A 22,843-nucleotide genomic window follows, 5' to 3' on the forward strand; every position below is an offset into this window, starting at 1 on the left:
CGACTCTAACTCCCCTCCTTTTCTATTCTAGTGGAAAAGGGCTATGTCACAATTCCCTCACCCCAGTCCCACTCCCCTCAGGCACATAAACCCAAATAAACACAATCTAAGCAACTGCAATGTGCTTGCTGCATAAATGCAGTCTTAATACAAATCCCACCTAATTACCACTGAACACCTGTGCTATATAGAACTTGAGTCATTACAGCCTTTGCTGCCCTGAACATTGAAGGTTCTACAACCTCCAGTCTGTTCTCTGTAAATCTTTTCTTTCCAGAGGCATACCCATGGGGAACTTGAGAACACACGTGGCTTCAGTTACTAGTTTTGGATACAGAACAACTAAAATGAAGCAGCTGAAAGCTCCAAACACACTCACTGTCCAGGCTGAAAGAATGCTCCATGGCTGACAGGACCACTCTGCCATCCCTAACCCACAGCTTCCTGCCCAGGGCCAAGGATCCACTGCTTGCCAATCCTAGACCAACAGGCAGTGGCAAGGTGGGGTGGTGGGTAACGGGTAGATCATCATTTCCACTTAGGTTCATTGGCCAGAGCTTGCTTGGGTGGTAACACCTAGCTGTAAGGGAGGCTGTGAAATGGACCTTGCTAAAATTGAGGAAGATGGAGATACTCCATTTCTAAAAAGGGGAAAAATGGGTATCAGTGTAGGGTCCAGTCCCACTGAGTCAGTGGGTTTTTCTCCTTGTGTGCGGAGACGAGAGATTGTAGAAATAAAGACACAAGACAAAGAGATAAAAGAAAAGACAGTTGGGCCTGGGGGACCACTACCATCAAGACACGGAGACTGGCAGTGGCCCCGAATGCCAGGTTGCACTGATATTTATTGGATACCAGACAAAGGGGCAGGGTAAGGAGTGAGAGCCATCTCCAATGATAGGTAAGGTCACATGGGTCACGTGTCCACTGGACAGAGGGCCCTTCCCTGCCTGGCAGCCGAGGCAGAGAGAAAGATAGGAGAGAGAGGGAGACAGCTTACACTATTATTTCTGCATATCACAGACTTTTAGTACTTTCACTAATTTGCTACTGCTATCTAAAAGGCAGAGCCAGGTGTACAGGATGGAACATGAAAGCGGACTAGGAGTGTGGCCGCTGAAGCACAGCATCACAGGGAGACGGTTAGGCCTCCGGATAACTGCAGGTGGGCCTGACCTCCACAAGAGGTGAAGGAGTGGAGTCCTCTCTGAACTCCTCCGGGGAAAGGGAGACTCCCTTTCCCGGTCTGCTAAGTAGCGGGTGACGCTACCGCTAGACCACAGTCCACTTGGCAACGGGCATCTTCCCAGACGCTGGCATTACTGCTAGACCAAGGCGCCCTCTGGTGGCCCTGCCCAGGCATTACAGAAGGCTCGCATTCTTGTCTTCTGGTCACTTCTTACTATGTCCCCTCAGCTCCCGTCTCTGTATGGCCTGGTTTTTCCTAGGTTATAATTGTAGAGCGAGGATTATTATACTATTGGAATAAAGAGTAATTGCTACAAAGTAATGATTAATGATATTCATATATAATCATTTCTATTATCTATATCTATTATAACTATTCTTATTTTATATATTTTATTAGACTGGAATAGCTCGTGCCCTCGATCTCTTGCCTTGACACCTGGGTGGCTTGTCACCCACATATCAGGGGAAAAGCATAGTATCCAACATACCACTCTAATCAGGAAAATTCTATTTGCAGGTGTCTCTGAACACTGCCTCCCTCAAGGTCTTGAGACAGGCCCAGGAGAGCTGGACCCAGATCAATCCCCATCCTGCACCTCACAGTGAGTGGCATAGAGAAGCCTTCGATAGACTTTGTGAATACCTCCTACAGGTAAAGGCCCTTCATCCACAGAGGTCCCCACTACCCACATCTGCCGACCCTATCTCACACGAGGCGCCAGCCAGCCAGAGCAAGTTCCTGCTTTCCTACTCATGTCTCACTAATTTCAAAGGGGGCCAGGTCCGATGCCCACGCCCCACCCTCCACCCCCCTGCTCTGCACTCACATAACCTCCTTCAAAAGACCCTTCAGACCTGGTTACCCCAGACAGTGACCCTATCCTTCCAACAACCTCACATACGTGAAGGTATGCGGGGCAAACATCACCCAGTCATCAAACACACTCACAGAGCCCTCCTGTCCAGGGCACAGCTGGTGCTCTTGCTGCCTGGCGACCCCCATGCCTCTCCCTTCAGCTCCCACTCATGTTCTTCCCTCAGAGCATCACTCTCCTGAGACAGCTCGGTGACCTCACTGTGAGAGACAGTGCTGCCACTTCACAGGATGAGGGCCGAAGGAGGAGACAGGGTTTTAACAGCTGAGTGAGTAGTCAGCCAGCAAGTTTCTCCACACTTTCCTGAGCAGGACAGCAGGACACAACCAATACCTGGGGCAGAGGTTAGACCATGCCCACAGGGAGGCCACACCCACAGAAGACAGACCACGCCCACAGAGAGGCCACATCCACGGCGAGGCCACGCCCATAGACACGCCCCTATCTCCATCCCCACCCCCACCCCACCCCAAGTGGGGCTATCAGTCACATCAAGGAGGGGTGCCTGGGTTCCCCCATTCCTGCTAGTGGGAGTACAGCTTAGAACAATGTTTTTGAAGGCAATTCAGTGGTACTTTCAGAAATCAATGTGCCTTCTTTGTGATCCACTAATGCCACTTATAGGGGTTTATTCTATGGAAACAAAGAGGGATGTCTATAAAGATTCTGAGAAATACAAAAGTAAGAAACCTGGATGAATATCCCTTAAAAAGAAAAATCAGGGATACAGAGATTAAATGCTAAACCTCTGTCCTCAAGTTGCCATCCAGTAGAGAAGACAAAAAGTAAGCCAAGTCCCCCTCCGCAGTGTGAGAATGCAATGGTAGAGGCACACAGAGAGGAGCAGTCCTTGGATGGAAGCCCCAGGCCTGCCAGAGGAGGAGGAGTTAGCTGGGCAGAAAAGGGGACCAGAGGTCCAGCCAAAGTAGCTGCCTGCTCAAAGACGGGCCCTTGAGACGACCACACACAGAAAGGCTCACGGGTCACTGGAAGGATTGGGGCCAGGCTGCAGACAGGAACAGGCAAGTGCAGGGCTTCACAGACCACAGGGGACCAGCAGCCCTGACACATCCCTGGAAGAGAGGGTCCACCCAAGGGACTGGGTGACCACTGGGCTGCCTGAGGTGGGACTGGAGACAGGCAGTCCAGCAGGAAGACCGTCCGGAACGACCTTTCCTGGTGGAGGTGACTGCGCGATGATGTTTATGAAGGTGGAGACAGACGCTTCCCGAGAAGCTTGGGGAGACAGGAGCAAGGTCAGAAGCGATGAGCTCCGTCTGCATTGCACACATTGAGTCTCGGTGACCAGTGACCCAAAGAGTGCTTGAGACCATGTCTGAGAATCTGTGGATATGTGTAGGCAGAAAGGGAAGAAGAGGACCTGGAATTCTAGGACTTTGTCACCCCTGGAGGCCACAGGGATGTTAGTGTTTAGCAGGGAGTGAAAGTCCAGGCAGTTACTCTTGGCAGTAAAGTTGGGAGATCCAAATCAACAACCAGAAGATATCAGAAGGGCATGCAGAGGTGCAGAGACTGGGACATGAACCAGAAGACTGAGAGACTGGATCAAGGTCATCTGAGGGAGCCCAGAGGGTTTCCCAGTTTGTCCTTGGGCCGGGTAGCATTATTTGGGGTTTCTGTGGGATGCTCTAGAACAATTACATTTGGCACGTTTTGAGGACAGAGGAGACTACATATCAAGCTGGGTACTGTCTGAATCCAAACCCTTGTCTTCCTTTGGGGATAAGGATGGCTCCAGAAAGTTGCTTGTTCACTGCCTTCTGTGTGATGCTGTTGGTTTTACAACTTGAGTGATCAAGCAGCAGATTCTGGGACAATTTCCCCACAGATCTAAGAATAAGGAGTTGATGCATATCCTTTTAGAGTGAATGAACTCTTCACGCCTGGCTTCGGGATTCTTGCTTTGGCTAGGACCCCAAGGCTAGAAGACATGAGTACTTCCTTAATGTTTGTATTGCCAGGGCCCAGCACAGGCCAGCACCATGGCAGAATTTGATGAATCAGAGACATTATCTTGGAGATGAACATAAACTGGGCCACCAAGAAACCATGTTGAAATAAACAAGAGGAAAAGCATGCATTTTCTTCTCGTAGGAAATCCAGCAGGGCCTGCAACTACTTCGAACCTCTGAAATTCTTTGGGAGTGTGCACCAGGAGATGAATCATGCTGATGAATGGATGCTGTGTGGCTGAAAACTGACCACGCTTTTCTGCCATAAAATCACATTCTGATATATTCACCAAGTCAGTGAAAAGCTTTATGGATTGACTCTTTTTAAAACAGATCCTGAGACTCTAATCTATGCTTAGTGTAATAGTTGGAACAAAGACTGTGCTTCACGTTCTAGGTGCTTTTATTTGTATTTTGAAAAAGTGTCCCAGAGTTTTAATGCAAAGTCAGAGATAGCTGGGTAAGGTTTCCTGCCTTTTGTCTTCCACTTTGGGATGGACATGCAGGTCACACTGCAAGCTGGTTGAGGAGGGAGCCCTTTGTACCAATCTAGGGGGCGCAACCAGGGTCACTTTGTAGGATGTGGGCAGATGCGAGCAATGACATCCATATGGCTCTGGAATGCAGGGAATTCATTCTGTTCTGCCTCACAGTGCCATCTGCTGAAAGAGCTACTGGAAAGTCAGTTTAGGCATGAAGCTTCCATTGAGAGTCAAGATATTACTTCATCAAAAAGGCAGAAGAGACCAGGCACGGTGGCTCACACCTGTAATCCCAGCACTTTGGGAGGCCGAGGTGAGTGGATCACCTGAGGTCAGGGGTTTGAGATCAGCCTGGACAACATGGTGAAACCCTGTCTCTACTAAAAATACAAAATTAGCCGGGCATGGTGGTGCATGCCTATAGTCCTAGCTATTTGGGAGGCTGAGGCAGGAGAATCGCTTGAACTCGGAAGGCGGAGGTTGCAGTGGGCCAAGATCACACCATTGCACCCCAGCCTGGGCAATAAGAATGAAACTCCATCTCAAAAAATGAAAGAGAAAAAAAGGCAGAAGAGGCCTCTTTGAGCAGGGGAAGAGTAAAGGGTAAAAAGAAGGGATGCCTTTAGATGAGAATCAGGTGATGATGAGGCATAACTACTCTGCCATTTCCTTATTTCAATCAAATATCAGTTCTTCTCCTGCCTCATCCGAAAATATATTAGAATGCATTGCAAATGCAACAGCCTGCTGGTTCAAATGTTACAGTGATGCTTTCCTATTACCCAACAGAATTATCTTAGAGAATGTTTTCTTAGGACATACGTATCAGTAACAAATGTTCAATCATAAAAGAGCCTGCCCTCATTTTTTTCTTCAACAGGGTCTTGCTCTGCTATGCCCTGGGGTGCAGCAGCATAATCACAGTTCACCACACACTCGACCTTCCAGTCTCAAGTAATCCTCCCACCTCGGCCTCCCCAGTCTCCAACTCCTGGGCTCAAACAATCTGCCCCTCTCGGCCTTCCAAAGTGCTAGGATTACAGGCGTGAGCCACTGCACCCGGTCAAGGAGTACATTTTACTGGGTCCACAACATACTTCCTTTTTGCTCCTGATGGCTCAGTTATTAGATGGGTTCTTAGAAGCCGTGATTTGAGGAAGATTTAACCCCCTACCCATTCCTATTTTCTCTCTCATTTTCTGTCCGAAAACAGTCAGCTCCTTAGAGGCTCCCATGACCCCCTGGTTGTGTGAAAAGGCAGGCTATCAGGCCAGGATCTGTGGAGTCTTTTCTCTTTCTCTCTCTCTCTCCTTTTGTTTTCTTTCTCTCTCTTTCTTCTTTTCCTTTTCCTCCCTCCCTTCCTTCTTTTTGTCTAGATGAGGTCTCTCTCTGTCACCCAGGCTGGAGTGCAGTAGCACAATCATAGCCCACTGCAGCCTCAACCTCCTGGGCTCAAGCGATTCTCCCACCTTGGCCAGCTAATTTTTTTATTTTTTGGAGAGACAGAGTTTCACCAGTTGCCTAGGCTAGTCTCAAACTCCTGGCCTCAAGCAATCCTCCAGCCTCAGCCTCCCAATGTGTTGGGTTTACAGGTGTGAGCCACTGTGTCTGGCAGGAGAGGGCTTTTGTTTTTTCCAATCTTGCTGTTGTGTAAAAGCCTTTCCAGCTGAAGGCTCAGATAATTTTTTTTTTTTTCTATACCCGACTCAACTAAGAGCTCAAAGCCCTAGCGAATCCAGTTCAAGTCTCAGCTGGAAACTCAGGCTCCACATGCAACCGCAAGCTTTCCCACCCTTTTCTCCTGCTTTTGCCTGAAGATCGTGCCAATCAAGAACTGTGGAGCAACAGATGATTAAGATAAAGAAGCAGCACCTCTCACACTTCAGTGTGGACATGAATCACCTGGGGATCTTGTTTAAGCGCAGATTCTGATTCAGTGGGTCTGGGGTGGGGTGTTGCTGACAAGTGCCAGGTGTTGCAGATTTTGGGCCTTACACCACACTCTGAGCCAGAGGCATTGACGAAATGATCTCACTGTCATCAACCCGGTCCAGAAGCCAAGTCTAGGGCTGCTTGAAATTCTGTAGCCTTCCAGCCTTTCCTTTAAAAGGTGTCTTCCCACTCCAAAGCCCCGAGCTTGCTGGGCGGACCCCACCCCCACCTTCGTTCCCTATAATGCTGTTCATTTCTCCACACAGTCCTTTGTCCCTCCATTTCTTAAAATGTGTCAGTTGGAGTTTCTCCCTCAGGATATTACTGAGCCTCTTCGAAACACAAAGCACTGAGCCTGTGACTTTTCCCAAGTCCAAAGATTTGCATTCAGTTTAGGAAATTTCCCTTGAAAGAATGTCAGCACCTCTGTCCACAGTCTGCTTGCCAAGTGTGTGTCTCTTGGCATTTTTTCTTTGCTTGCTTATTTGCTGCACACGTGCCTTGTTTTGGAACTCTGTTTACATATCCAGTCCTCTGGTCAGCCTAGCATTTCTCTAAAGGGCAGTAATTATAACTCAGTGCCTTTGTAATGGTTCTCACTGGCACTAAGTCCCAGCATGCAACAGGGTAAAACTTAGCAAAACTAAAGGAAAATCAGATTTCTACGGAAGTAATTTGTATTAAAGGCTTTAGAGGTGTGTACTTTGTGGCCTAGTAGTTCTAATTTTAGAAGTCAATTTAAAACATCAAATATAAGCAAATTTTAAAAACACAGTATGATATAAAAGCCAAACATTGGAAACATCTTAAATACCCAACAATAATGAAATGATTATAAATTATGCCTATATTCATATAAGCACCTTTTAGAAAACATCTTCCCTAAGAACATTTGATAAAACTGTTCTGGCCAAGTGTAGTGACTCACATCTGGGAGGCAGAGGGGGGAGAATTGCTTGAGGCCAGGAGTTTGAGACAAGCCTGGACAACATAGAGACCCCCGTCTTTACAAAAACAAAAATAAAAATAGAATTAGTCTGTGTGGTGGCACAAACCTGTGGTCCCAGCTACGCAAGAGGCTGAGGTGGAAGGGTTGCTTGAGCCAAGGAGTTTGGGGCTGCAGTGAGCTGTGGTTGTGGCATTGCACACTCCAGCATGGGTGACATAGCAAGATCCTGTTTTTAGAGGGAAACAAAGTTCATTATATAGCATAAGGCGAAAGGAGCAAGTTGTAAAACTAGATAAACAGCATAGTTACAATTCTGTAAAATATACAAACATATGTGCAGAAAACTAAGTGAAAATAAAATACACCAAAGGTTAATACAGTTGATTGCTGAGTAGCATGACTACAGGTAATTTTTACAGGTTTTTTCACTTTGCATTCTGCAGGTTTCTTTTGCAATGAATGTACGGTGAGATTTATAATTATATAGCTTATAAATTACAACAATTCATAGTATACTTTACAATGATTTTTTAAAAACTGTCTTGTCTTCTGAACTTCATCACAAATTCCTCAAGGGCAAGGACTGTTTCTTTGGTGTCAGCAAGCCCCTGTTTCAGAGGCCTCTTGATTGGTAAGTATTCATTGATGCCGCTAGTAATTGATTCTTTGTCTTAACAGGTTCTCTTTTTCCAGCTGCCTTAGAAAAAGTCTCCTTTCGTATCAGGCAGGTCTACAGTTGCTTCTGATCCTCTCCCTAGAGATAGGCTATCTGATAAAGCCCTCTAAGCCTTTATTTTTATTTTTTGAGACGGAGTATCGCTCTGTCTCCCAGGCTGGAGTGCAGTGACGCGATCTCGGCTCACTGCAGCCTCCGCCTCCCGAGTTCAAGCGATTCTCCTGTCTCAGCCTCCCCAGTAGCTGGGATTACAGGCACCCACCACCACACCCGGCTAATTTTGTATTTTTAGTAGAGATGGGGTTTCACAGTATTGGCCAGGCTGCTCTAAGCCTATTTGATAAAACCCTTCTCCCAGGCCATCAACAACTTGACAATTAGTAGTGACAGGTGATGCCTTTTGGGATCAGGTCTCTAGCGGTTCTCTTAGCATCCTTCTCTTGACTATCACCCAAAACAACGGCAAAAATCAGCCCCTATCCTAGGTTGCTCCGTGGAGGCCATCAAAACGAGACGCCCTGGCTGGCTGCGACGCTCCTTCCCCCAGGCTCTGGGATTGTGGAGAAGATAGCGCGCACCCACTGGCGATCCGCCGCGGAGCTGCAGCGTGGGGGCGTGGCGTGGCGCGGCCGGTCCTCCGAAGCGCGGGGCGGGGATATGGGCGGGTCCTCCGGGGCTCGGGGGCGGGGCGCGGGGAGGTGGGGCGGCGCGCGCCGGCGTCCCCCGCGCTCCTCCCGCGCGCGGCCCCTGGAGTCCCTGAGGCGCGCGGCCAGCCCAGCTCGGGCCCGCAGCACCGGTAGCAGCCCGGCGGCCAAGCGAGCGCGGGCCGGGGCTGGGGCCGGGGCCTGGGGGCGCCGCCCCCGGGAGTCTTTCTGCGGCCCCTGAGGAGCGAGGGCGACGGCGAGGCTGACCGGGGCCGAAACCATGAACCGGAGTTTTCACAAGTCTCAGACCTTGCGATTCTACGACTGCAGCGCGGTGGAAGTCAAGAGCAAGGTGAGCCCCCCGCCCGCGCCGGCGACCCTGCGCCCAGTCTCCCGGCTAATGAATGGGGCGCCCCGCGGAGGGGGACTGGGGCGGCGTGGAGGCGACAGGCGCCGGCGACAACTTTCGAGTTCGGGCGCCGCGCGCCGCTCCGCGGGACGCGCACTGGGGACCCCGGCCGTCCTTCCCGCCCCCCGCGCGGACACAAAGCCCGGCAGCCGCGGCGCTCAGAGGGCCGAGGGCCATCGGACAGTCCGTGCAGACTCTGGACCCGCTCCGCGGGAGCTGCTCTTTTGTTCCACGAGCGAGAGGCGATCGGGGCGCGCCACACATTGGAGGGGAGGGCGGCCTTTCCAGGGCGAATTGAGGGCCAGGGGCTGCTCGGATTCGGGGCCGTGGAGGGGCTCTGGGGCCCCGGACCGTGGGATGGCCCTGGCCAAGGCGCCTTCCAGGCTGCAAAGGAGGCTTGTTACCGGCCAGGAGGAGACTTGCCGCCGGCTCCGAGCCGGGCGTCCCCCGCCCGCTCGGTACCGAACATCCAGGCACCAGGCGCGCTCCCCGGCGCAGACCCAGAGCACGCACCGGGCTCTCCCCCTGCCCAGACCCAGACCACGCCTCCCCGGGCGCGTCCCCGGGCCAGACACCCCACCCCGCCCCCACCCCAGACTCCCCAAGCTCCGGACGTGCCCCCGCCCCAGACCCAGCCCACTCCCCGGGGCGCGCCCCCGGCTCAGACCCAGACCCCTCCCGAGCGCGCCCCCGGATCAGACCCAGACCCAGACCACCCCCACGGGCGTGCCCGGCCCCTCCCGCAGCCTGCGCCCGGGCGGAGCGTGCCTGAACTTGCGGGTCGCGGTGCGCGTCTGGGTAATTGGCTGATAGGATCTGGCGCTTCTGCCCTTTGCGGGGGCGGTTCCTTCGCCACAGATGCTGTTTGTGAGGGTCTCGTTGGTGGACCCCGCGGACTGAGGAGGAGCTGCAGTGGTTCGGGGTCCTGCGGGAGGGGGTCCCTCGAGTCTTTCGCTGGCTACTCTCTGGGAGTTGAGCGGCCCTTTCGCCCTTTCTTCGCACCCCGGTTTTCAGAGTTGTAGGAAAGGCTCCTAACGGCGGAGTGGAGCCCGCACCCCCAACTCTGTGCCTATCTTGGGCGCAGGGTGGGTGTTCCCTCCCCGGTCTCTGGGGAAGCAAGTCTAACAGCCTTCTCTCCCTGTGCTGCTCTGACGTTTGGTGTAGGATTTCCAGGGTGTCGGCAGAGGATTGAGGGGGTTGTCCCAGCAACAGCGTGGCCGCCTCTCCAGCCTGCTACAGTGATTTGCAGGATCCTTGTCTACTTAGGGGTACACGGTCTTTTAACGAATCCCTCATTTATCATAAGATCCTGTCCTTACCCTTGCCCCATGACCTCGGCCCCACACCCATCTTCTCTGGAGCACAGGAGTGCCCCCAACTCCCCCAAATCAAGTGTGCCAGCTGTGGGTTAGGTGAAGGGAAGAGCCCACAAGCATGGGTGGGAGGTTTCTTTAGCTCAGTGGGAACACGGCTGTCTGGAGCTGCACTATCTAGTACAGTAGCCAGTAAGCACGTGTGGTATGTTATCTTATTTAACTTTTTATTTTGAGGTTATTGTACATTCACAAGTAACTGTGAGAGAGGTCTATATTCTCAGCCTCTCAGCCTTTGCTCAGCCTCCCTGATGGTGACATCTCGTGTGACTAGCACACTGTCCTATCCTAGACCTTATCGGGTGTCAGCAGCGTTACACACTCACTCGTGTATGCCTAGGTCTGTGCGGTTGTGTGACCACCAACTCAATCAAGGTGCAGAACAGTTTCTCCCTTTCATCCTAGGATCCTTCCTATTGCCCTTCACAGCAGCTGTTTAACCAGGGAGGACTGATTGGTTAACATGAACGTTAAAGATTCAGTTCTGTGCTCATTGGCCCTCTGCAGAGGGTGGCTGCCTCCTCACACACACAGCTCCAGAGAATCAGAGGCCTCAACAAGGCCCAAGGTAGGTCTGGAGGACAGGCCCTCACCAGGCCTCATCCTGCAGTCCTGGGCTGCTGGCACTATAGAGGCTGCCTCTGCCTTCCCTGGGATGTCAGCCTGCCTGTCTCTGCTGGCTACACTTGGCAAAGAAGGGGTGCTGCCTCACACCCCAAGCATGGATTCAAGTTCAGATGCAGCAGATGCTTGTCTGGAGGTGAGTGGCAGAGCTAGAGTTTTGGTTGAACTTGGAAGGGCCACACTGACCTGGGCCTTACTGAACTTGCTGTTGTGCCCTCCCCACCATGATGGGGCTGAACTTACTTGTCCAGAGGGTCCCTGTGGCTCTTCCTTCTGTGCACGGCCTCCCACTTACCCACTTTATGGTTAATGTTTGTTACTATGGCATCTATCTCTATAGGGAGACGCTGTTGTCAAAATACAGCAAAGCCTTACGACAGCCTAAATGTAGCACCATAACACCATGGTTTGGTTTGTGGGGAAAATGGCGTCTGGGGAGCTAAGTCCAGCCTCACTTCTGCCACCTACTGCGTTTGTGAGCTTTTGGGCAAGTCATTTACCTTTTCCAAGCATCAGTTATGTCATCTGTAAAATGGGCATGATACCTTTTCTGCTTACTTCTCAAGATGAAATGCATTGAATACAAGAGCACTTTGAGTTAAATACTGCAGGTCAGAATTCTTTGGCATTTTAAGATATTGGGTCGGAAAACTGCCTTAGGTTCTCTCAGAATTTTTGCCATTAACCATTTGCCACAGATGGTCAGTCCCCAGTGCTTAGGGACAGGATCCTGGTGTGTGTGTGCAAGGGGGCATATGATCTTGATTTTGACTTGGTGGCTCTTCCCCATTTTGCAGCCCCTTATACTTCTCCAAACATTTTTACCTTAATTCTAGAGGTTCATCTGTTCCTCACCACACCAGCAGCAGTATGTACTTGCGATTGCCTAGTTCTGTTTGTGGGATCACCTTTTTTCCCACTTAGCTTTGACTTTTGCCTCTCCTTCCACAGGAGCTGCAGTGGGGGAGGGAGGAACTATGCAGATGTTTAGGGTGTTTCAGGTGGGGGAAAGCAAGAGTCCTTGGCCACCTTAGAATGTAGCAGAAAAGCCAGTGCTGGGATTGGAAGGGTTTTACAGGGGGCAGCAAACAGAGATGAATTTTCATATGAGGAGAAGACAGCAAGCACCACGGTGCCACTATGAACTTAGCAACGCCTTTAACTATATTAGTATTTTGTCCATTCCCATGTTGTCTGCGTAAGCTTGAAAAATCCAGAGAAACACAGCTTGTCCCCTCCCAGCAGTGTGCTCAGCCTAGAGCCCTGAGTTCCTTTGGACTCAAGCATAGATGGCCCACTGCTCATGGCCTTGGCCCATGCTTTCTTTGGCCTGCGTATCCCTAGTTTGTGGCTTCCCCTACCTGAAATGCTTTCTCTGAGAATCTGCCCTATCCTGAGGACCTTCTTAGACAGCTCCCTCTTCTGCAAAGTCATTCTGGATGCCTGTGCCCGACCAAGCTTTCTCTGTCCGACCCCTTATTGGTATTTCTGGTCAGCTTATTGGCACTTGTCATGATGCTGGTGCCACAGTTATGTTCGGCACAGATTGTCTGTCGTGTTGATGATCTGAGGGAGACGGTTTTCATCCCATTTGTGCTTTCTTATTAAATGATGTTGGGGCTTATTTGGATTCTAAGCAAACACAGTGCCATCGTGTCACCGTAGGAAATTTAGAGACCACAGCCAAGCACAAAGGAGGACAAACACCACTGGTAGCTCTCCTGTCCAAAGTTGAGCCACTGTTAAATGTTGCCTCTGGCCTTCTGGTCTTTTGTGTGCATGTATGATGCACGCAATTTTGTGTTACAGAATTTGGGTCAAATAGGCATGTCATGGTGTAGCCAGCTTCCGCCTCCAACTTATGTACTGCAAATGTTTTTCACGTCATTAATATTTTTAGAAAACAAAGAAATGACTGCATTGTATTCCGCTCCTGTCTAAACCATGACTAACCAGTATCTTAAGTTAATCCCAAGTTTTTCCATAGTAAACAGTGCTGTAAATAGTATCTTTAAGTCTTTAAATAAAGATTATATATAGAATATACACATATAAAATATGTAAAGGTTATTGATTATATTAAACCACTGCAAAATTCTTACTGATCTTTAGAACAAATTCCTAGAAGTGACATTACTTGGGAAAAGTATGTACTTTTAAAGGCTTTGAGTACGTATTTCTACTTTTCTTCTGGAAAGTTTATTTTACCAATTTATAGATGCTGTTTCATATCTATTCATTCATCTGTCTCTTTCTCCCCATCCCTTTCTTCTTTCCTCCTCCTAGCACTGGACATTTTCTCATTCTTTCCCAATTAGATAAGTGAAATGGTATCCCATTGTTTTAATTTGTATCTCTTAAGTTATTAGTGAGTTAAAAATTTCATATTTATTGGCTATTTGTATATTTATTTTTAACTGCCTGGTTTTGTCCTGAATCCTTTTTCTCTGTTAGTTTTCTTGGGAGTTAATAAATATGGGAGCTTCTTGTTCACAGTGTTTCCAATCCGTGCAGATGGTGCTGAGGGTGACTGGCTCTGAGAGTGCTGTGACCTCGCCCCCAGGCATTAAACTTGGGCCCTCCAGGATGACAAGGGTATGAGGAGCCTGTTGGTGGGCTGGCCGATGCACTGGCTGGCCAGGTTCTGCTGGGGACAGCCAGGCGGGCAGTGTTTTATGTTAGTATATCTCCTCTGGTCCCCAAGATCTTATTGCTGGCTGAGGCCGTTGGCTGCCATGGTGCTGCAGGAACTTGCCCTTCCAGCTGTGTGATGTGCGACAGCCGGTGGGATGGAGCTGAGGCCAGGCCTCCCCATTGGGTGGCTGACACTTGCCTCCTGTGGGCCAGTTGAGAACTGCCTGGACATGGTTTGACTCACCTGTGTGTGTCAGCTACGCCCTTTTAAGACTTTAGTTTTGTTGTATTTGTGCATGTCTGTGCTTAAACAGGTTCGGTGACTTGATTTGGGAAGTCACATCTTGGGGAGACTTACCAGGGACCCAAGTGCGGAGTCAGCTTGGGGGGCACTGATGGCGTCACTGCCCCCGGGGAGGCTGCCCATTTCTTGTAGGTCTGTGGCCTGTGAGAAGCAAAATTCTCTGATGGCCTTCCAGGAGGTAGAGCCCTTTCCTAGGACCCATGGCATTTCAGATAGAAGGCCCTAATTTTAGGGAAGTGAGGCAGTATCAGGGAATGGGAGATGCAGCCATTCAAGGCCTTAGAAGCTCTGGCGTTTGTGAATCATGTCCAGAACTAGTACAAAGAGGAGAGGCATCCTGATCCTTTCCTATAAAGGGGTCTCCATGACCTTTAGAAGCAGCAAGAAGGGAGCCTGGCATGACAGCAGCAGACCCTCCCAGGTGGTTAGACTTGTTCACTTGGCTGCTTACATGTCAAATCCACTTCCTCTGGGCAAATTTCTACTGCACCATGACCCTGGGGAACCATGGGAGGCACATGGTCCTGTGTAGCCCCCAGCCTCTTCCCAGCATGCACCTGCAGGCCTGCTCTGAGGCCCCCAGGCCAGACGTTGCCTGCTGTGCAGAGGTTGTGTTCTGAAGTAGTATTAATAACATTTACTTAATGCCCCTACAATATATGTGTATATATGTGCCAGGGACCGTTCTAAATACATTGCAATTGCAGATAGTTCACTAATGCCCATCACCATCCTGTAACGTGGGTTCCTTTGTCACACCCATTATACAAATGAAGAGGAAACTGACTCACAGGGCGCTTCACTGACCTGCCCAAGGTCATAAAGCTCGTAAGAGGGGTCGGAACCCAGACAGTCTAGCTCCAAAGTCTAGAATGGGAACCACAGTTGTCCATGGCTGCTGGAAGAGGGCTCATGCCCCTCTCAGAATCCAACAAGCTATGAAATCCAAAGTAGGACACGGGTACACACATTCCCAGCTCACCATGCGTAGGATGAGAGACCCCCTCAGCTACCTGAATCTGGAGCTTGCAAGAAACAGCTGGGAGGGTTAGTCTTGTGTTTTGTGGGAAGAAGTCTTATTTTTCTTGCATCACTGTAGAAGGTTCTTGCTGCATGGCCTCAAGGGAAGTCCTCTCTATTCAGTAGCTGTTCTTTCAAAGTCTGATTTCATCCATGCATTTGTCTACTCATTTACGGAGCAACTATTGTGTGTCAGGCATAGGGCTTGTGCTGGGGTAAAACTTACAACATCCCTGCCTTAAAAACACCAGTGAAGGTTCAGTCAGGTAAGTGGGCAGATTTGGGTGGAGTGTCCTTTGTCTTGATAATCAAATATCACCGAATCCACAGCTTCACATCTCCTTGAAATCAGAGGTTTCCGGTACAGCCCAGTCATCCCAGCACCCAGCTCTGATAGTCTCTGCATCGGCAACAGTGATGCCTGTGTGAGGTGGTTTGAGATTCTAGGTCTCGGTAGCTCCTAGAGGCAGGTGGGGTCCAGTCCCCACTTGTCCTTATTTGGGGTTCTTTAATCCTCCCCACATGTTTTTCGAGGCCAGTTCAGAACCCTAGCCACATTTCTCAGTGGCGTGCTGTGTAAGGAAGAGGGGAGCATTGGAGGTGGGAAGAGCAGTGCTTTGTTTGTGGTAGGGACACAATCAGTGTTCCTTGGGTTCAATTCAGATGAAAAACAAGTGGGTTTTCCTGACAGCTACTGGTTCAGAAATGGTCTGTTAAGCAAATTTAGAAAATAACTACTTTTTGAGGAAAGGGACAACTACTTGTACTTTTGAGTTGGTGCTGGAGCAAGTTAGGACTTTTGGGGACTATCGAGAAGGGATGATTAAATTTTGCAGTGTAATAAGGACATGAGATTTGGGGGGACAGGGAGAATGTTATAGCTTGGATATTTGACCATCCAGACCTCATGTTGAAATTTGGTCCCCAATGTTGGAGGTACAGCCTAAATGGAAATATCTGGGTCATGGTGGTGGATCCCTCATGAATGGCTTGGTGCCATCCTCGTGGTAATGAGTGAGTTCTTGCTCTGTGAGTTCTAGCAAGAGCTGGTTGTTAACGAGAGCTTGGCTCCTCCCCCGTTGCCTCCTCTCTTGCCACATGATCTCTGCACAGGCCGGCTCTTCTTCCACCTTCTACTGTGAGTAGAAGCAGCCAGACGCCCTCCCCAGAAGCAGATACTGGCACCACGCTTCTTGTACAGTCTGCAGAACTGTGAGCCAGATAAGCTTTTCTTTAGCAGTTAAAATATATTGATACATTGATTTGCCAGTTGGCTTATTGCCGGGGCATCCCTGAGAGGCGTTGGTGGCCTTGCCCTCTCCATCGCTGTGAAGGTAAGTGGCGCTAGTGCTGTAGGTGGGGGGAGAAGGTGAGGTACTTTGGAAATGAAGAGCCCCCATAGCTATTTCTGTTGCTGTTGGCACCTCCTGAGTTTCTCAGTGCTCAGAGATAGATCAGGAACCTGCTTGTTGCTCCGCAGCTCCTGGGGTGCTTGTGCCCTTTCCTTGTAGACCAGACTTGTCCAATCCGTGGCCTGTGGGCCACATGTGGACCAGGATGGCTTTGAATAATGTGGCCCAACACAAATTCATAAACTTTCCTAAAACTTTATGAGATTTTTTTTTAAGCTCATCACCTGTCATTGGTGCATTTTATGTGTGGCCCAAGATGATTCTTCCGCTTCCATTGTGGCCCCGGGTGCCCCTGTTGTAGACCATCAGCCCTACACGCTTGCGCTTGCAGAGCTGCCTGGGCACACTCAGGTGCTCCAAGGACCAGCCCGCTGGGAATGGGGTGGCTGGACCAGGGCGCTTCTGGTACAGCTGTGTCATCAGGTACCTTTGACCCCCTCTTCTCCCTGCTGCTCCCATGTTCCTAGGGTCTGAGGACGTGCTCTCCTGCATCCTGGCCCCTGCCCAACCTCTCCCTTATTCTCCCTTCACATCAGTCACCCATCCCGTGCTTCATAGACAGCGGCAGAGGAGTCTAAGAGGGTACGTACGGCTCCACTCCCCAGCCCCAGCCAAAGCAGATCTGCTTTGTTTTGAGGTACATGTGTAGCATTTTACTTGGCGGGGGAAGAAGGCTTTCGCTGCTTAAAAAGTTTGAAAACCACCATAGTGCAGGATGCTTTCAGCCTGGGCACCGAGGCCCTCCCATATGGCCCATGTGAAACTACTAGTTTGTCTGTCACCTCCCACCTCCCCCTGCCCCTCCCCCCATTCTGTGACCTCCCAGCAAACTGATCCTGTCCTACTTTGGCCAGTGGAAGTTCAACCTTGCCTCCCTGCCTCAGGGCTCAAATCACTGCCTGTTCAGGAAGCTGTCGCAGACCCCCTTAACCCAACGACAGTGTCTGCTGGGTTCGGTGAGCGTATTACAGTGAAGTACTCTCATCTTAGGTGTACGGCTTGGTGATCCAGATGCGGAACCCTTCATGCCCTCTTCTAGTGGGTACCTACCCCCGAGGTAACCACTATTAGGTCTCGATCACCAGACCAGTTTTTTATCATTAGGTTGAGCACTGTCTGTCTTCTCTAGTTCAGTGTCATATCTGCACGATCCATCTGTGTTTATGTATCAGTAGACCTTATTTTTGATGGAGATTTAGTATTCCATTGTGTGAATGAGCTTAGGTGTGTCCTGCTGATGAGGTGGGGGCTGTTCCCAGCAGATGTTCTAACCCATGTCCTCTAGTGGCCACATGCACATGCTTCTCTTGAGCACATAACATGCTTGCTGTTTTGACTACTCACACGGACACTCGTGCTAATGATCTTTAGCCACTTAGGATGACGGCCTTATTTATGAGATGGGTCTTGTTCTGTTGCCCAAGCTGGAGTGCAGTGAAGCAATCATGGCTCACGGCAGCCTCGACCACCTGGGCTTCAGTGATCCTCCTGTCTCAGCCTCCTGAGTAGCTGGGACTACAGGTGCACACCACCGTGCCCCACTAATACTGGCTTTCAGTGATGCAAGTCTGCCCTCTGGGGGTGATCTCGGTCATTGATCTTACCTATGACTCAGCATTGGGGTTGTTCCTGGTTCTGGTGTACACGGAGACTGTGACCCCTGTGTGGATTTGGGGTGAGGCAATTGTAGGTCCTGTAGGCCTTGAGCCACGACTTATTAGCTATTTGTTGATTAATCAAAATCAGAAAAGATCCTTTATCTTACAGAATTTAAGGTCCCCACTGCTGATGTGTGAAGGGCTTTCACAGCCCTTCTTCTAATTCTGTGGTTTGATTGGCTGCTCTTAAGCATTTCCTGGCTTTTCTTGAGTTCACACCAGCTGACCAATCTCTGGGGCCCCTCTGGTGGGCAGGATGTTGTGGGAGAAGCTGGGACCTGCGATGAGAACAGGCCTGGCACTGTGCCAGAGGTCCCAGGACGTCTCTGTGCCGGGGCTCTCTGTGTACAATGAAAGTTGGACAATCTTTCTTGGAAAACGTGCCTGAGCTTCACGTGTGGAATGAAGACCTCACAGCAGCTTCCCTCGTGGTGGGCTGTGGACACGCGTAGGGCCAAGAGCTTCCACTTCCCCCTTCAGCCTGGGAGGTGTGCCTGGCTGGCAGCTCATCCCTTCTGCACTCACAGGAGGGTGTTCGTGAAGCCTTTGTCTTGAGGGCCGTCAGGGCACTGTGTGAATTTCTCTGCTCCTCCTAAAAGCCCGCCTGCTGAGTGGGTGCATTTATTTTCTGTCTTATCACATCAGTACAAGCGTACTTTTGACAGGTACGCTTGTCAAAAGCTGGATTATAAATCAGTCAGTTCTGTGGTGTCAGATCTCTCTTTTTGCCTTGGCTTCTGAGACAGGATGGACCGTATACCTATGCGTGAGCCCTCAAGAAGCCTCTTTCTGGGGACCTGAGCTCGGGTGTGAGGCCCCTGAGGTGCCTGGTTAAGGCGTGAAAGAGGAGTTTGGGGCTGTTACAGCTGTCATTTTTAGGTGGTCAACTGTTCCAGAGGATTTGGAAACAAAAGCAATGTTAGCACCTGTGTCCCATGGCTCAGGGGCCTCCATGACTGGCTTTCCACCCACAGTCCTGACCTCATGCCTTGCTGGTGTCTGCAATAATACGGGGTGTTTCCTTGGGACAAAATAAACTTCTCTGCCTTCAAAGTGGTCCCTCATGAGGGGGAGGAAGTGGCACTGACCCCCGTGGCCTGCAGTCACCTTGGGCCCATCAGCACCTGTACTGGTGCAGGGATGAGAGGGAGTGCAGGCCCAGCTGTGGGGGCAGGCCTCCTGGGCCCTGTGTGAGCCCCGCCTGTTCTAGTCACCGGGCTGTGCGGTGGTGCATGAGTGATTGGTGCTGAATGTTAAATCCTGTACCTCCTCAGGTGGCTTTGTTTTGTTTACAAACTTTGCATGAATGTTCTCCTTTGTCAGAGGTGGGATAGTTTGCCTGGAAGGTGACACTGTGTGTCTGCATGGACAGGAGCAGCAGACATCAGAGAGATGCAATTGAGATAAATGGTATGTTGACTAAGCCCCACTCCACTCCTCAGGATATGAGCAGCTGGGGTCCCTGCATGCATGGAGGTCTGTCCCTTGAGGGTCTCACTGTTGAGGAGGCCCCACTTCCCTACTCTGGAGATGAGCAGCCCCAGGTCCCTGTGTTCATGGAGGTCTGTCCCTCAGGAGGGTTTCAGCCCCAGGTCCCTGTGTGCATGGAGGTCTGTCCCTCAGGAGGGTTTCCCTGTGAGCCCACACTCACCTGTCCTGCACCGCGAGCTGGTAGCAGTTCCCCAGGGATGTGGCCCGACGGGTTGTAGGAAGGACGCCACTCAGGGATGAGCTGCTTCCTAAATGCCCTCATGCATCCTAGACCCTCTCCTCAGCAGCCTGAGCCTCTGATCCTGCCCATGAATGCTGGTGTGGGCATGTTTGACCCTGTGTCCAGTCTGTCTGGTGGAGACGGGGCAGGTGCAGTGATATAGTTTGGCTGTGTCCTCACCCAAATCTCATCTTGAATTGTACTCTCATAATTCCCACATGTTGTGGGAGGGACCTGGTGGGAGATAATTTGAATCATGGGGGTGGTTCCCCCCACACTGTTCTCATGGTAGTGAATCAGCCTCAGGAGATCTGATGGTTTTATCAGGGGTTTCCACTTTCACATCTTCCTTATTTTCTCTTGCGGTCGCCATGTAAGAAGTGTCTTTCGCCTCCCACCGTGATTCTGAGGCCTCCCCAGCCATGTGGAACTGTAAGTCCAATTAAACCTCTTTTTCTTCCCAGTCTTGGGTATGTCTTTATCAGCCATGTGAAAATGGACTAATACAGTAAATTGGTACCAACATAGTGGGGTGTTGAAAGATACCTGAAAAGATACCTGAAACTGTGGAAGTGACATTGGAACTGGGTAACAGGCAGAGATTGGAACAGTTTGGAGGGCTGAGAAGAAGACAAGAAAATGTGGGGAAGTTTGGAACTTCCTAGAGACTTGTTGAATGGCTTTGACCAAAGCCTGTTAATGATGTACACAATAAGGTCCAGGCTGAGGTGGTCTCCGATGGAGATGAGGAACTTGTTGGAAACTGGAACAAAGGGTTAGGGTTAGGGTTTCGCAAAGAGACTGGTGGCATTCTGCCCCTGCGCTAGAGATTTGTGGAACTTTGAACTTGAGAGGGATGATTTAGGGAATCTGGTGGAAGAAATTTCTAAGCAGCAAAGCATTCAAGAGGTGACTTGGGTGCCATTAAAGGCATTAATTTTTTTTTTTTTTTTTTTGGACAAAGTCTCGCTCTTGTCCCCCAGGCTGGAGTGCAGTGGCGCGATCTTTGTTCACTACAACCTCCGCCTCCTGGGTTCAAGCGATTCTCCTGCCTCAGACTCCCGAGAAGCTGGGATTACAGGTGCCTACCACCATGCCCGGCTAATTTTTGTATTTTTAGTAGAGACGGGGTTTCACCATGTTGGCCAGGCTGGTCTTGAACTCCTGACCTCAGGTGATCTGCCCGCCTTGGCCTTCCAAAGTGCTGGGATTACAGGCGTGAGCCACCGCGCCTGGCCAGGCATTCAGTTTTATAAGGGAAGCACAGCGTTAAAGTTTGGAAAATTTGCAGCTTGACAGTGTTATAGAAAAGAAAAACCCAATTTCTGAGGAAAAATTATTGCCGGCTGCAGAAATTTGCATAAGCAAGGAGGAGCCAAATGTTAATCCCCAAGACATTGGGAAAATGTCTCCAGGGCATGTCAGGGACCTTCATGGCAGCCCCTCCCATCATAGGCCCAGAGGCCTAAGGAAAATGGTGGTGTTGGCCGGGCCCAGGGTCCCTGAGCTGTGTGCTGCCTAGGGACTTGGTGCCCTGCGTCCCAGCTGCCCCAGCCATGGCTGAAAGGCGCCAATGGAGAGCTTGGGCCGTGGCTTCAGAGGGTGCAAGCCCCAAGCCTTGGCAGCTTCCATGTGGTGTTGAGCCTGAGGGTGCAAAGAAGTCAAGACTGGGGGTTTGGGAACCTCTGCCTAGATTTCAGATGTGTGGAAATGCCTGAATGTCCAGTCAGAAGTCTGCTGCAGGGGCTGGATGCTCATGGAGAACCTCTGCTAGGGCAGTGCTGAAGGGAAATGTGGGGTTGGAGCCCCCACACAGAGTTCCTACTGGGGCACTGCCTAGTGGAGCTGTGAGAAGACCCAAAGTCCTCCAGACCCCAGAACGGTGGATCCACCGACAGCTTGCACTGTTCACCTGGAAAAGCTACAGACCCTCAATGCCAGCCTGTGAAAGCAGCTGGGAGGGAGGCTGTACCCTGCAAAACCACAGGGACACGGAGCTGCCCAAGGCTATGGGAACCCACCTGTTACATCAGTGTGACTGGATGTGAGACCTGAAGTCAAAGGAGATCATTTTAGAGCTTTAAAATTTGACTGCCCCGCTGGATTTCGGACTTGCATGGGCCCTGTAACCCCTTTGTTTTGGCCAGTTTCTCCTATTTGGAATGGCTGTACTTACCCAATACCTGTACCCCCATTGTATCTAGGAAGTGACTAGCTTGCTTTTGATTTTACAGGCTAATAAGTGGAAGGGACTTGCCTTGTTTCAGGTGAGACTTTGGACTGTGGACTTTTGGGTTAATGCTGAAATGAATTCAGACTTTGGGGGACTGTTGGGAAGGCATGATTGGTTTTGAAATGTGAGGACATGAGATTTGGAGGGGCTGGGGGAGGAATGATATGGCTTGGCTCTGTGTCCCCACCCAAATCTTATCCTAAATTGTACTCCCATAATTTCCATGTATTGTGGGAGGGACCTGATGGGACATAATTTGAATCATGGGGGCGGTTTCCCCCACACTGCTCTCGTGGCAGTGAATGAGTCTCACAGGATCTGATGGTTTTATCAGGGGTTTCTGCTTTTGCATCTTCCTATTTCTCTTGCCACCACCACGTGGGAAGTGCCTTTCACCTCCCACCATGATTCTGAGGCCTCCCCAGCCATGTGGAAATGTAAGTCCCATTAAACCTCTTTTTCTTCCCAGTCTCAGATATGTCTTTATCAGCAGCATGAAAACAGACTAATCATGCAGGGAGCACAGGCCCAGGACTGCAGGCCTGGCCACCTCGTCTACTTCCGTCAGCAGCCCTGCAGTAGGCTTTCTGCAGTAGAGGTCAGAGGACTCCTCCTAGTGACCCACCCCACCCACCCTCGTCCCTGGTGTGGACATCACCTAGCAGAGGCCCGTTGAATGGTGTGGCTTGGGGGGCAGGGGCAGAACCTACCACTGTTTATCTCCACCCAGAGCTGCGGGCTCT

The 22,843-nt window shown here is 50.5% G+C and overlaps 1 protein-coding gene and 1 long non-coding RNA gene across 3 annotated transcripts in view; one reads left to right on the plus strand and one right to left on the minus strand.

Annotated features, from left to right (window-relative positions):
• Positions 1 to 815: 815 nt before the first annotated feature.
• On the minus strand, positions 816 to 7,695 carry LOC114673730 (uncharacterized). The gene is made up of 2 exons (XR_003724538.2): positions 7,509 to 7,695; positions 816 to 1,444 (listed from the first exon to the last, which is right to left on the minus strand). It is a non-coding gene; the product is annotated as an uncharacterized LOC114673730 (long non-coding RNA).
• A 1,114-nt stretch (positions 7,696 to 8,809) lies between these two features.
• Positions 8,810 to 22,843, plus strand: part of PARD6G (par-6 family cell polarity regulator gamma) — an 89,541-nt gene continuing 75,507 nt past the window's right edge. For both annotated transcript variants that reach the window (XM_001090088.5, XM_077974875.1), the window contains exon 1: positions 8,810 to 9,074. In XM_001090088.5, coding sequence (XP_001090088.3) covers positions 9,003 to 9,074 — 72 coding nt within the window. In that variant the 5' untranslated portion in view covers positions 8,810 to 9,002. The remainder of the gene's footprint in view (positions 9,075 to 22,843) is intronic.

The sequence above is a fragment of the Macaca mulatta genome, chromosome 18 (assembly GCF_049350105.2).
Source record: "Macaca mulatta isolate MMU2019108-1 chromosome 18, T2T-MMU8v2.0, whole genome shotgun sequence".
Taxonomy (NCBI): domain Eukaryota; kingdom Metazoa; phylum Chordata; class Mammalia; order Primates; family Cercopithecidae; genus Macaca; species Macaca mulatta.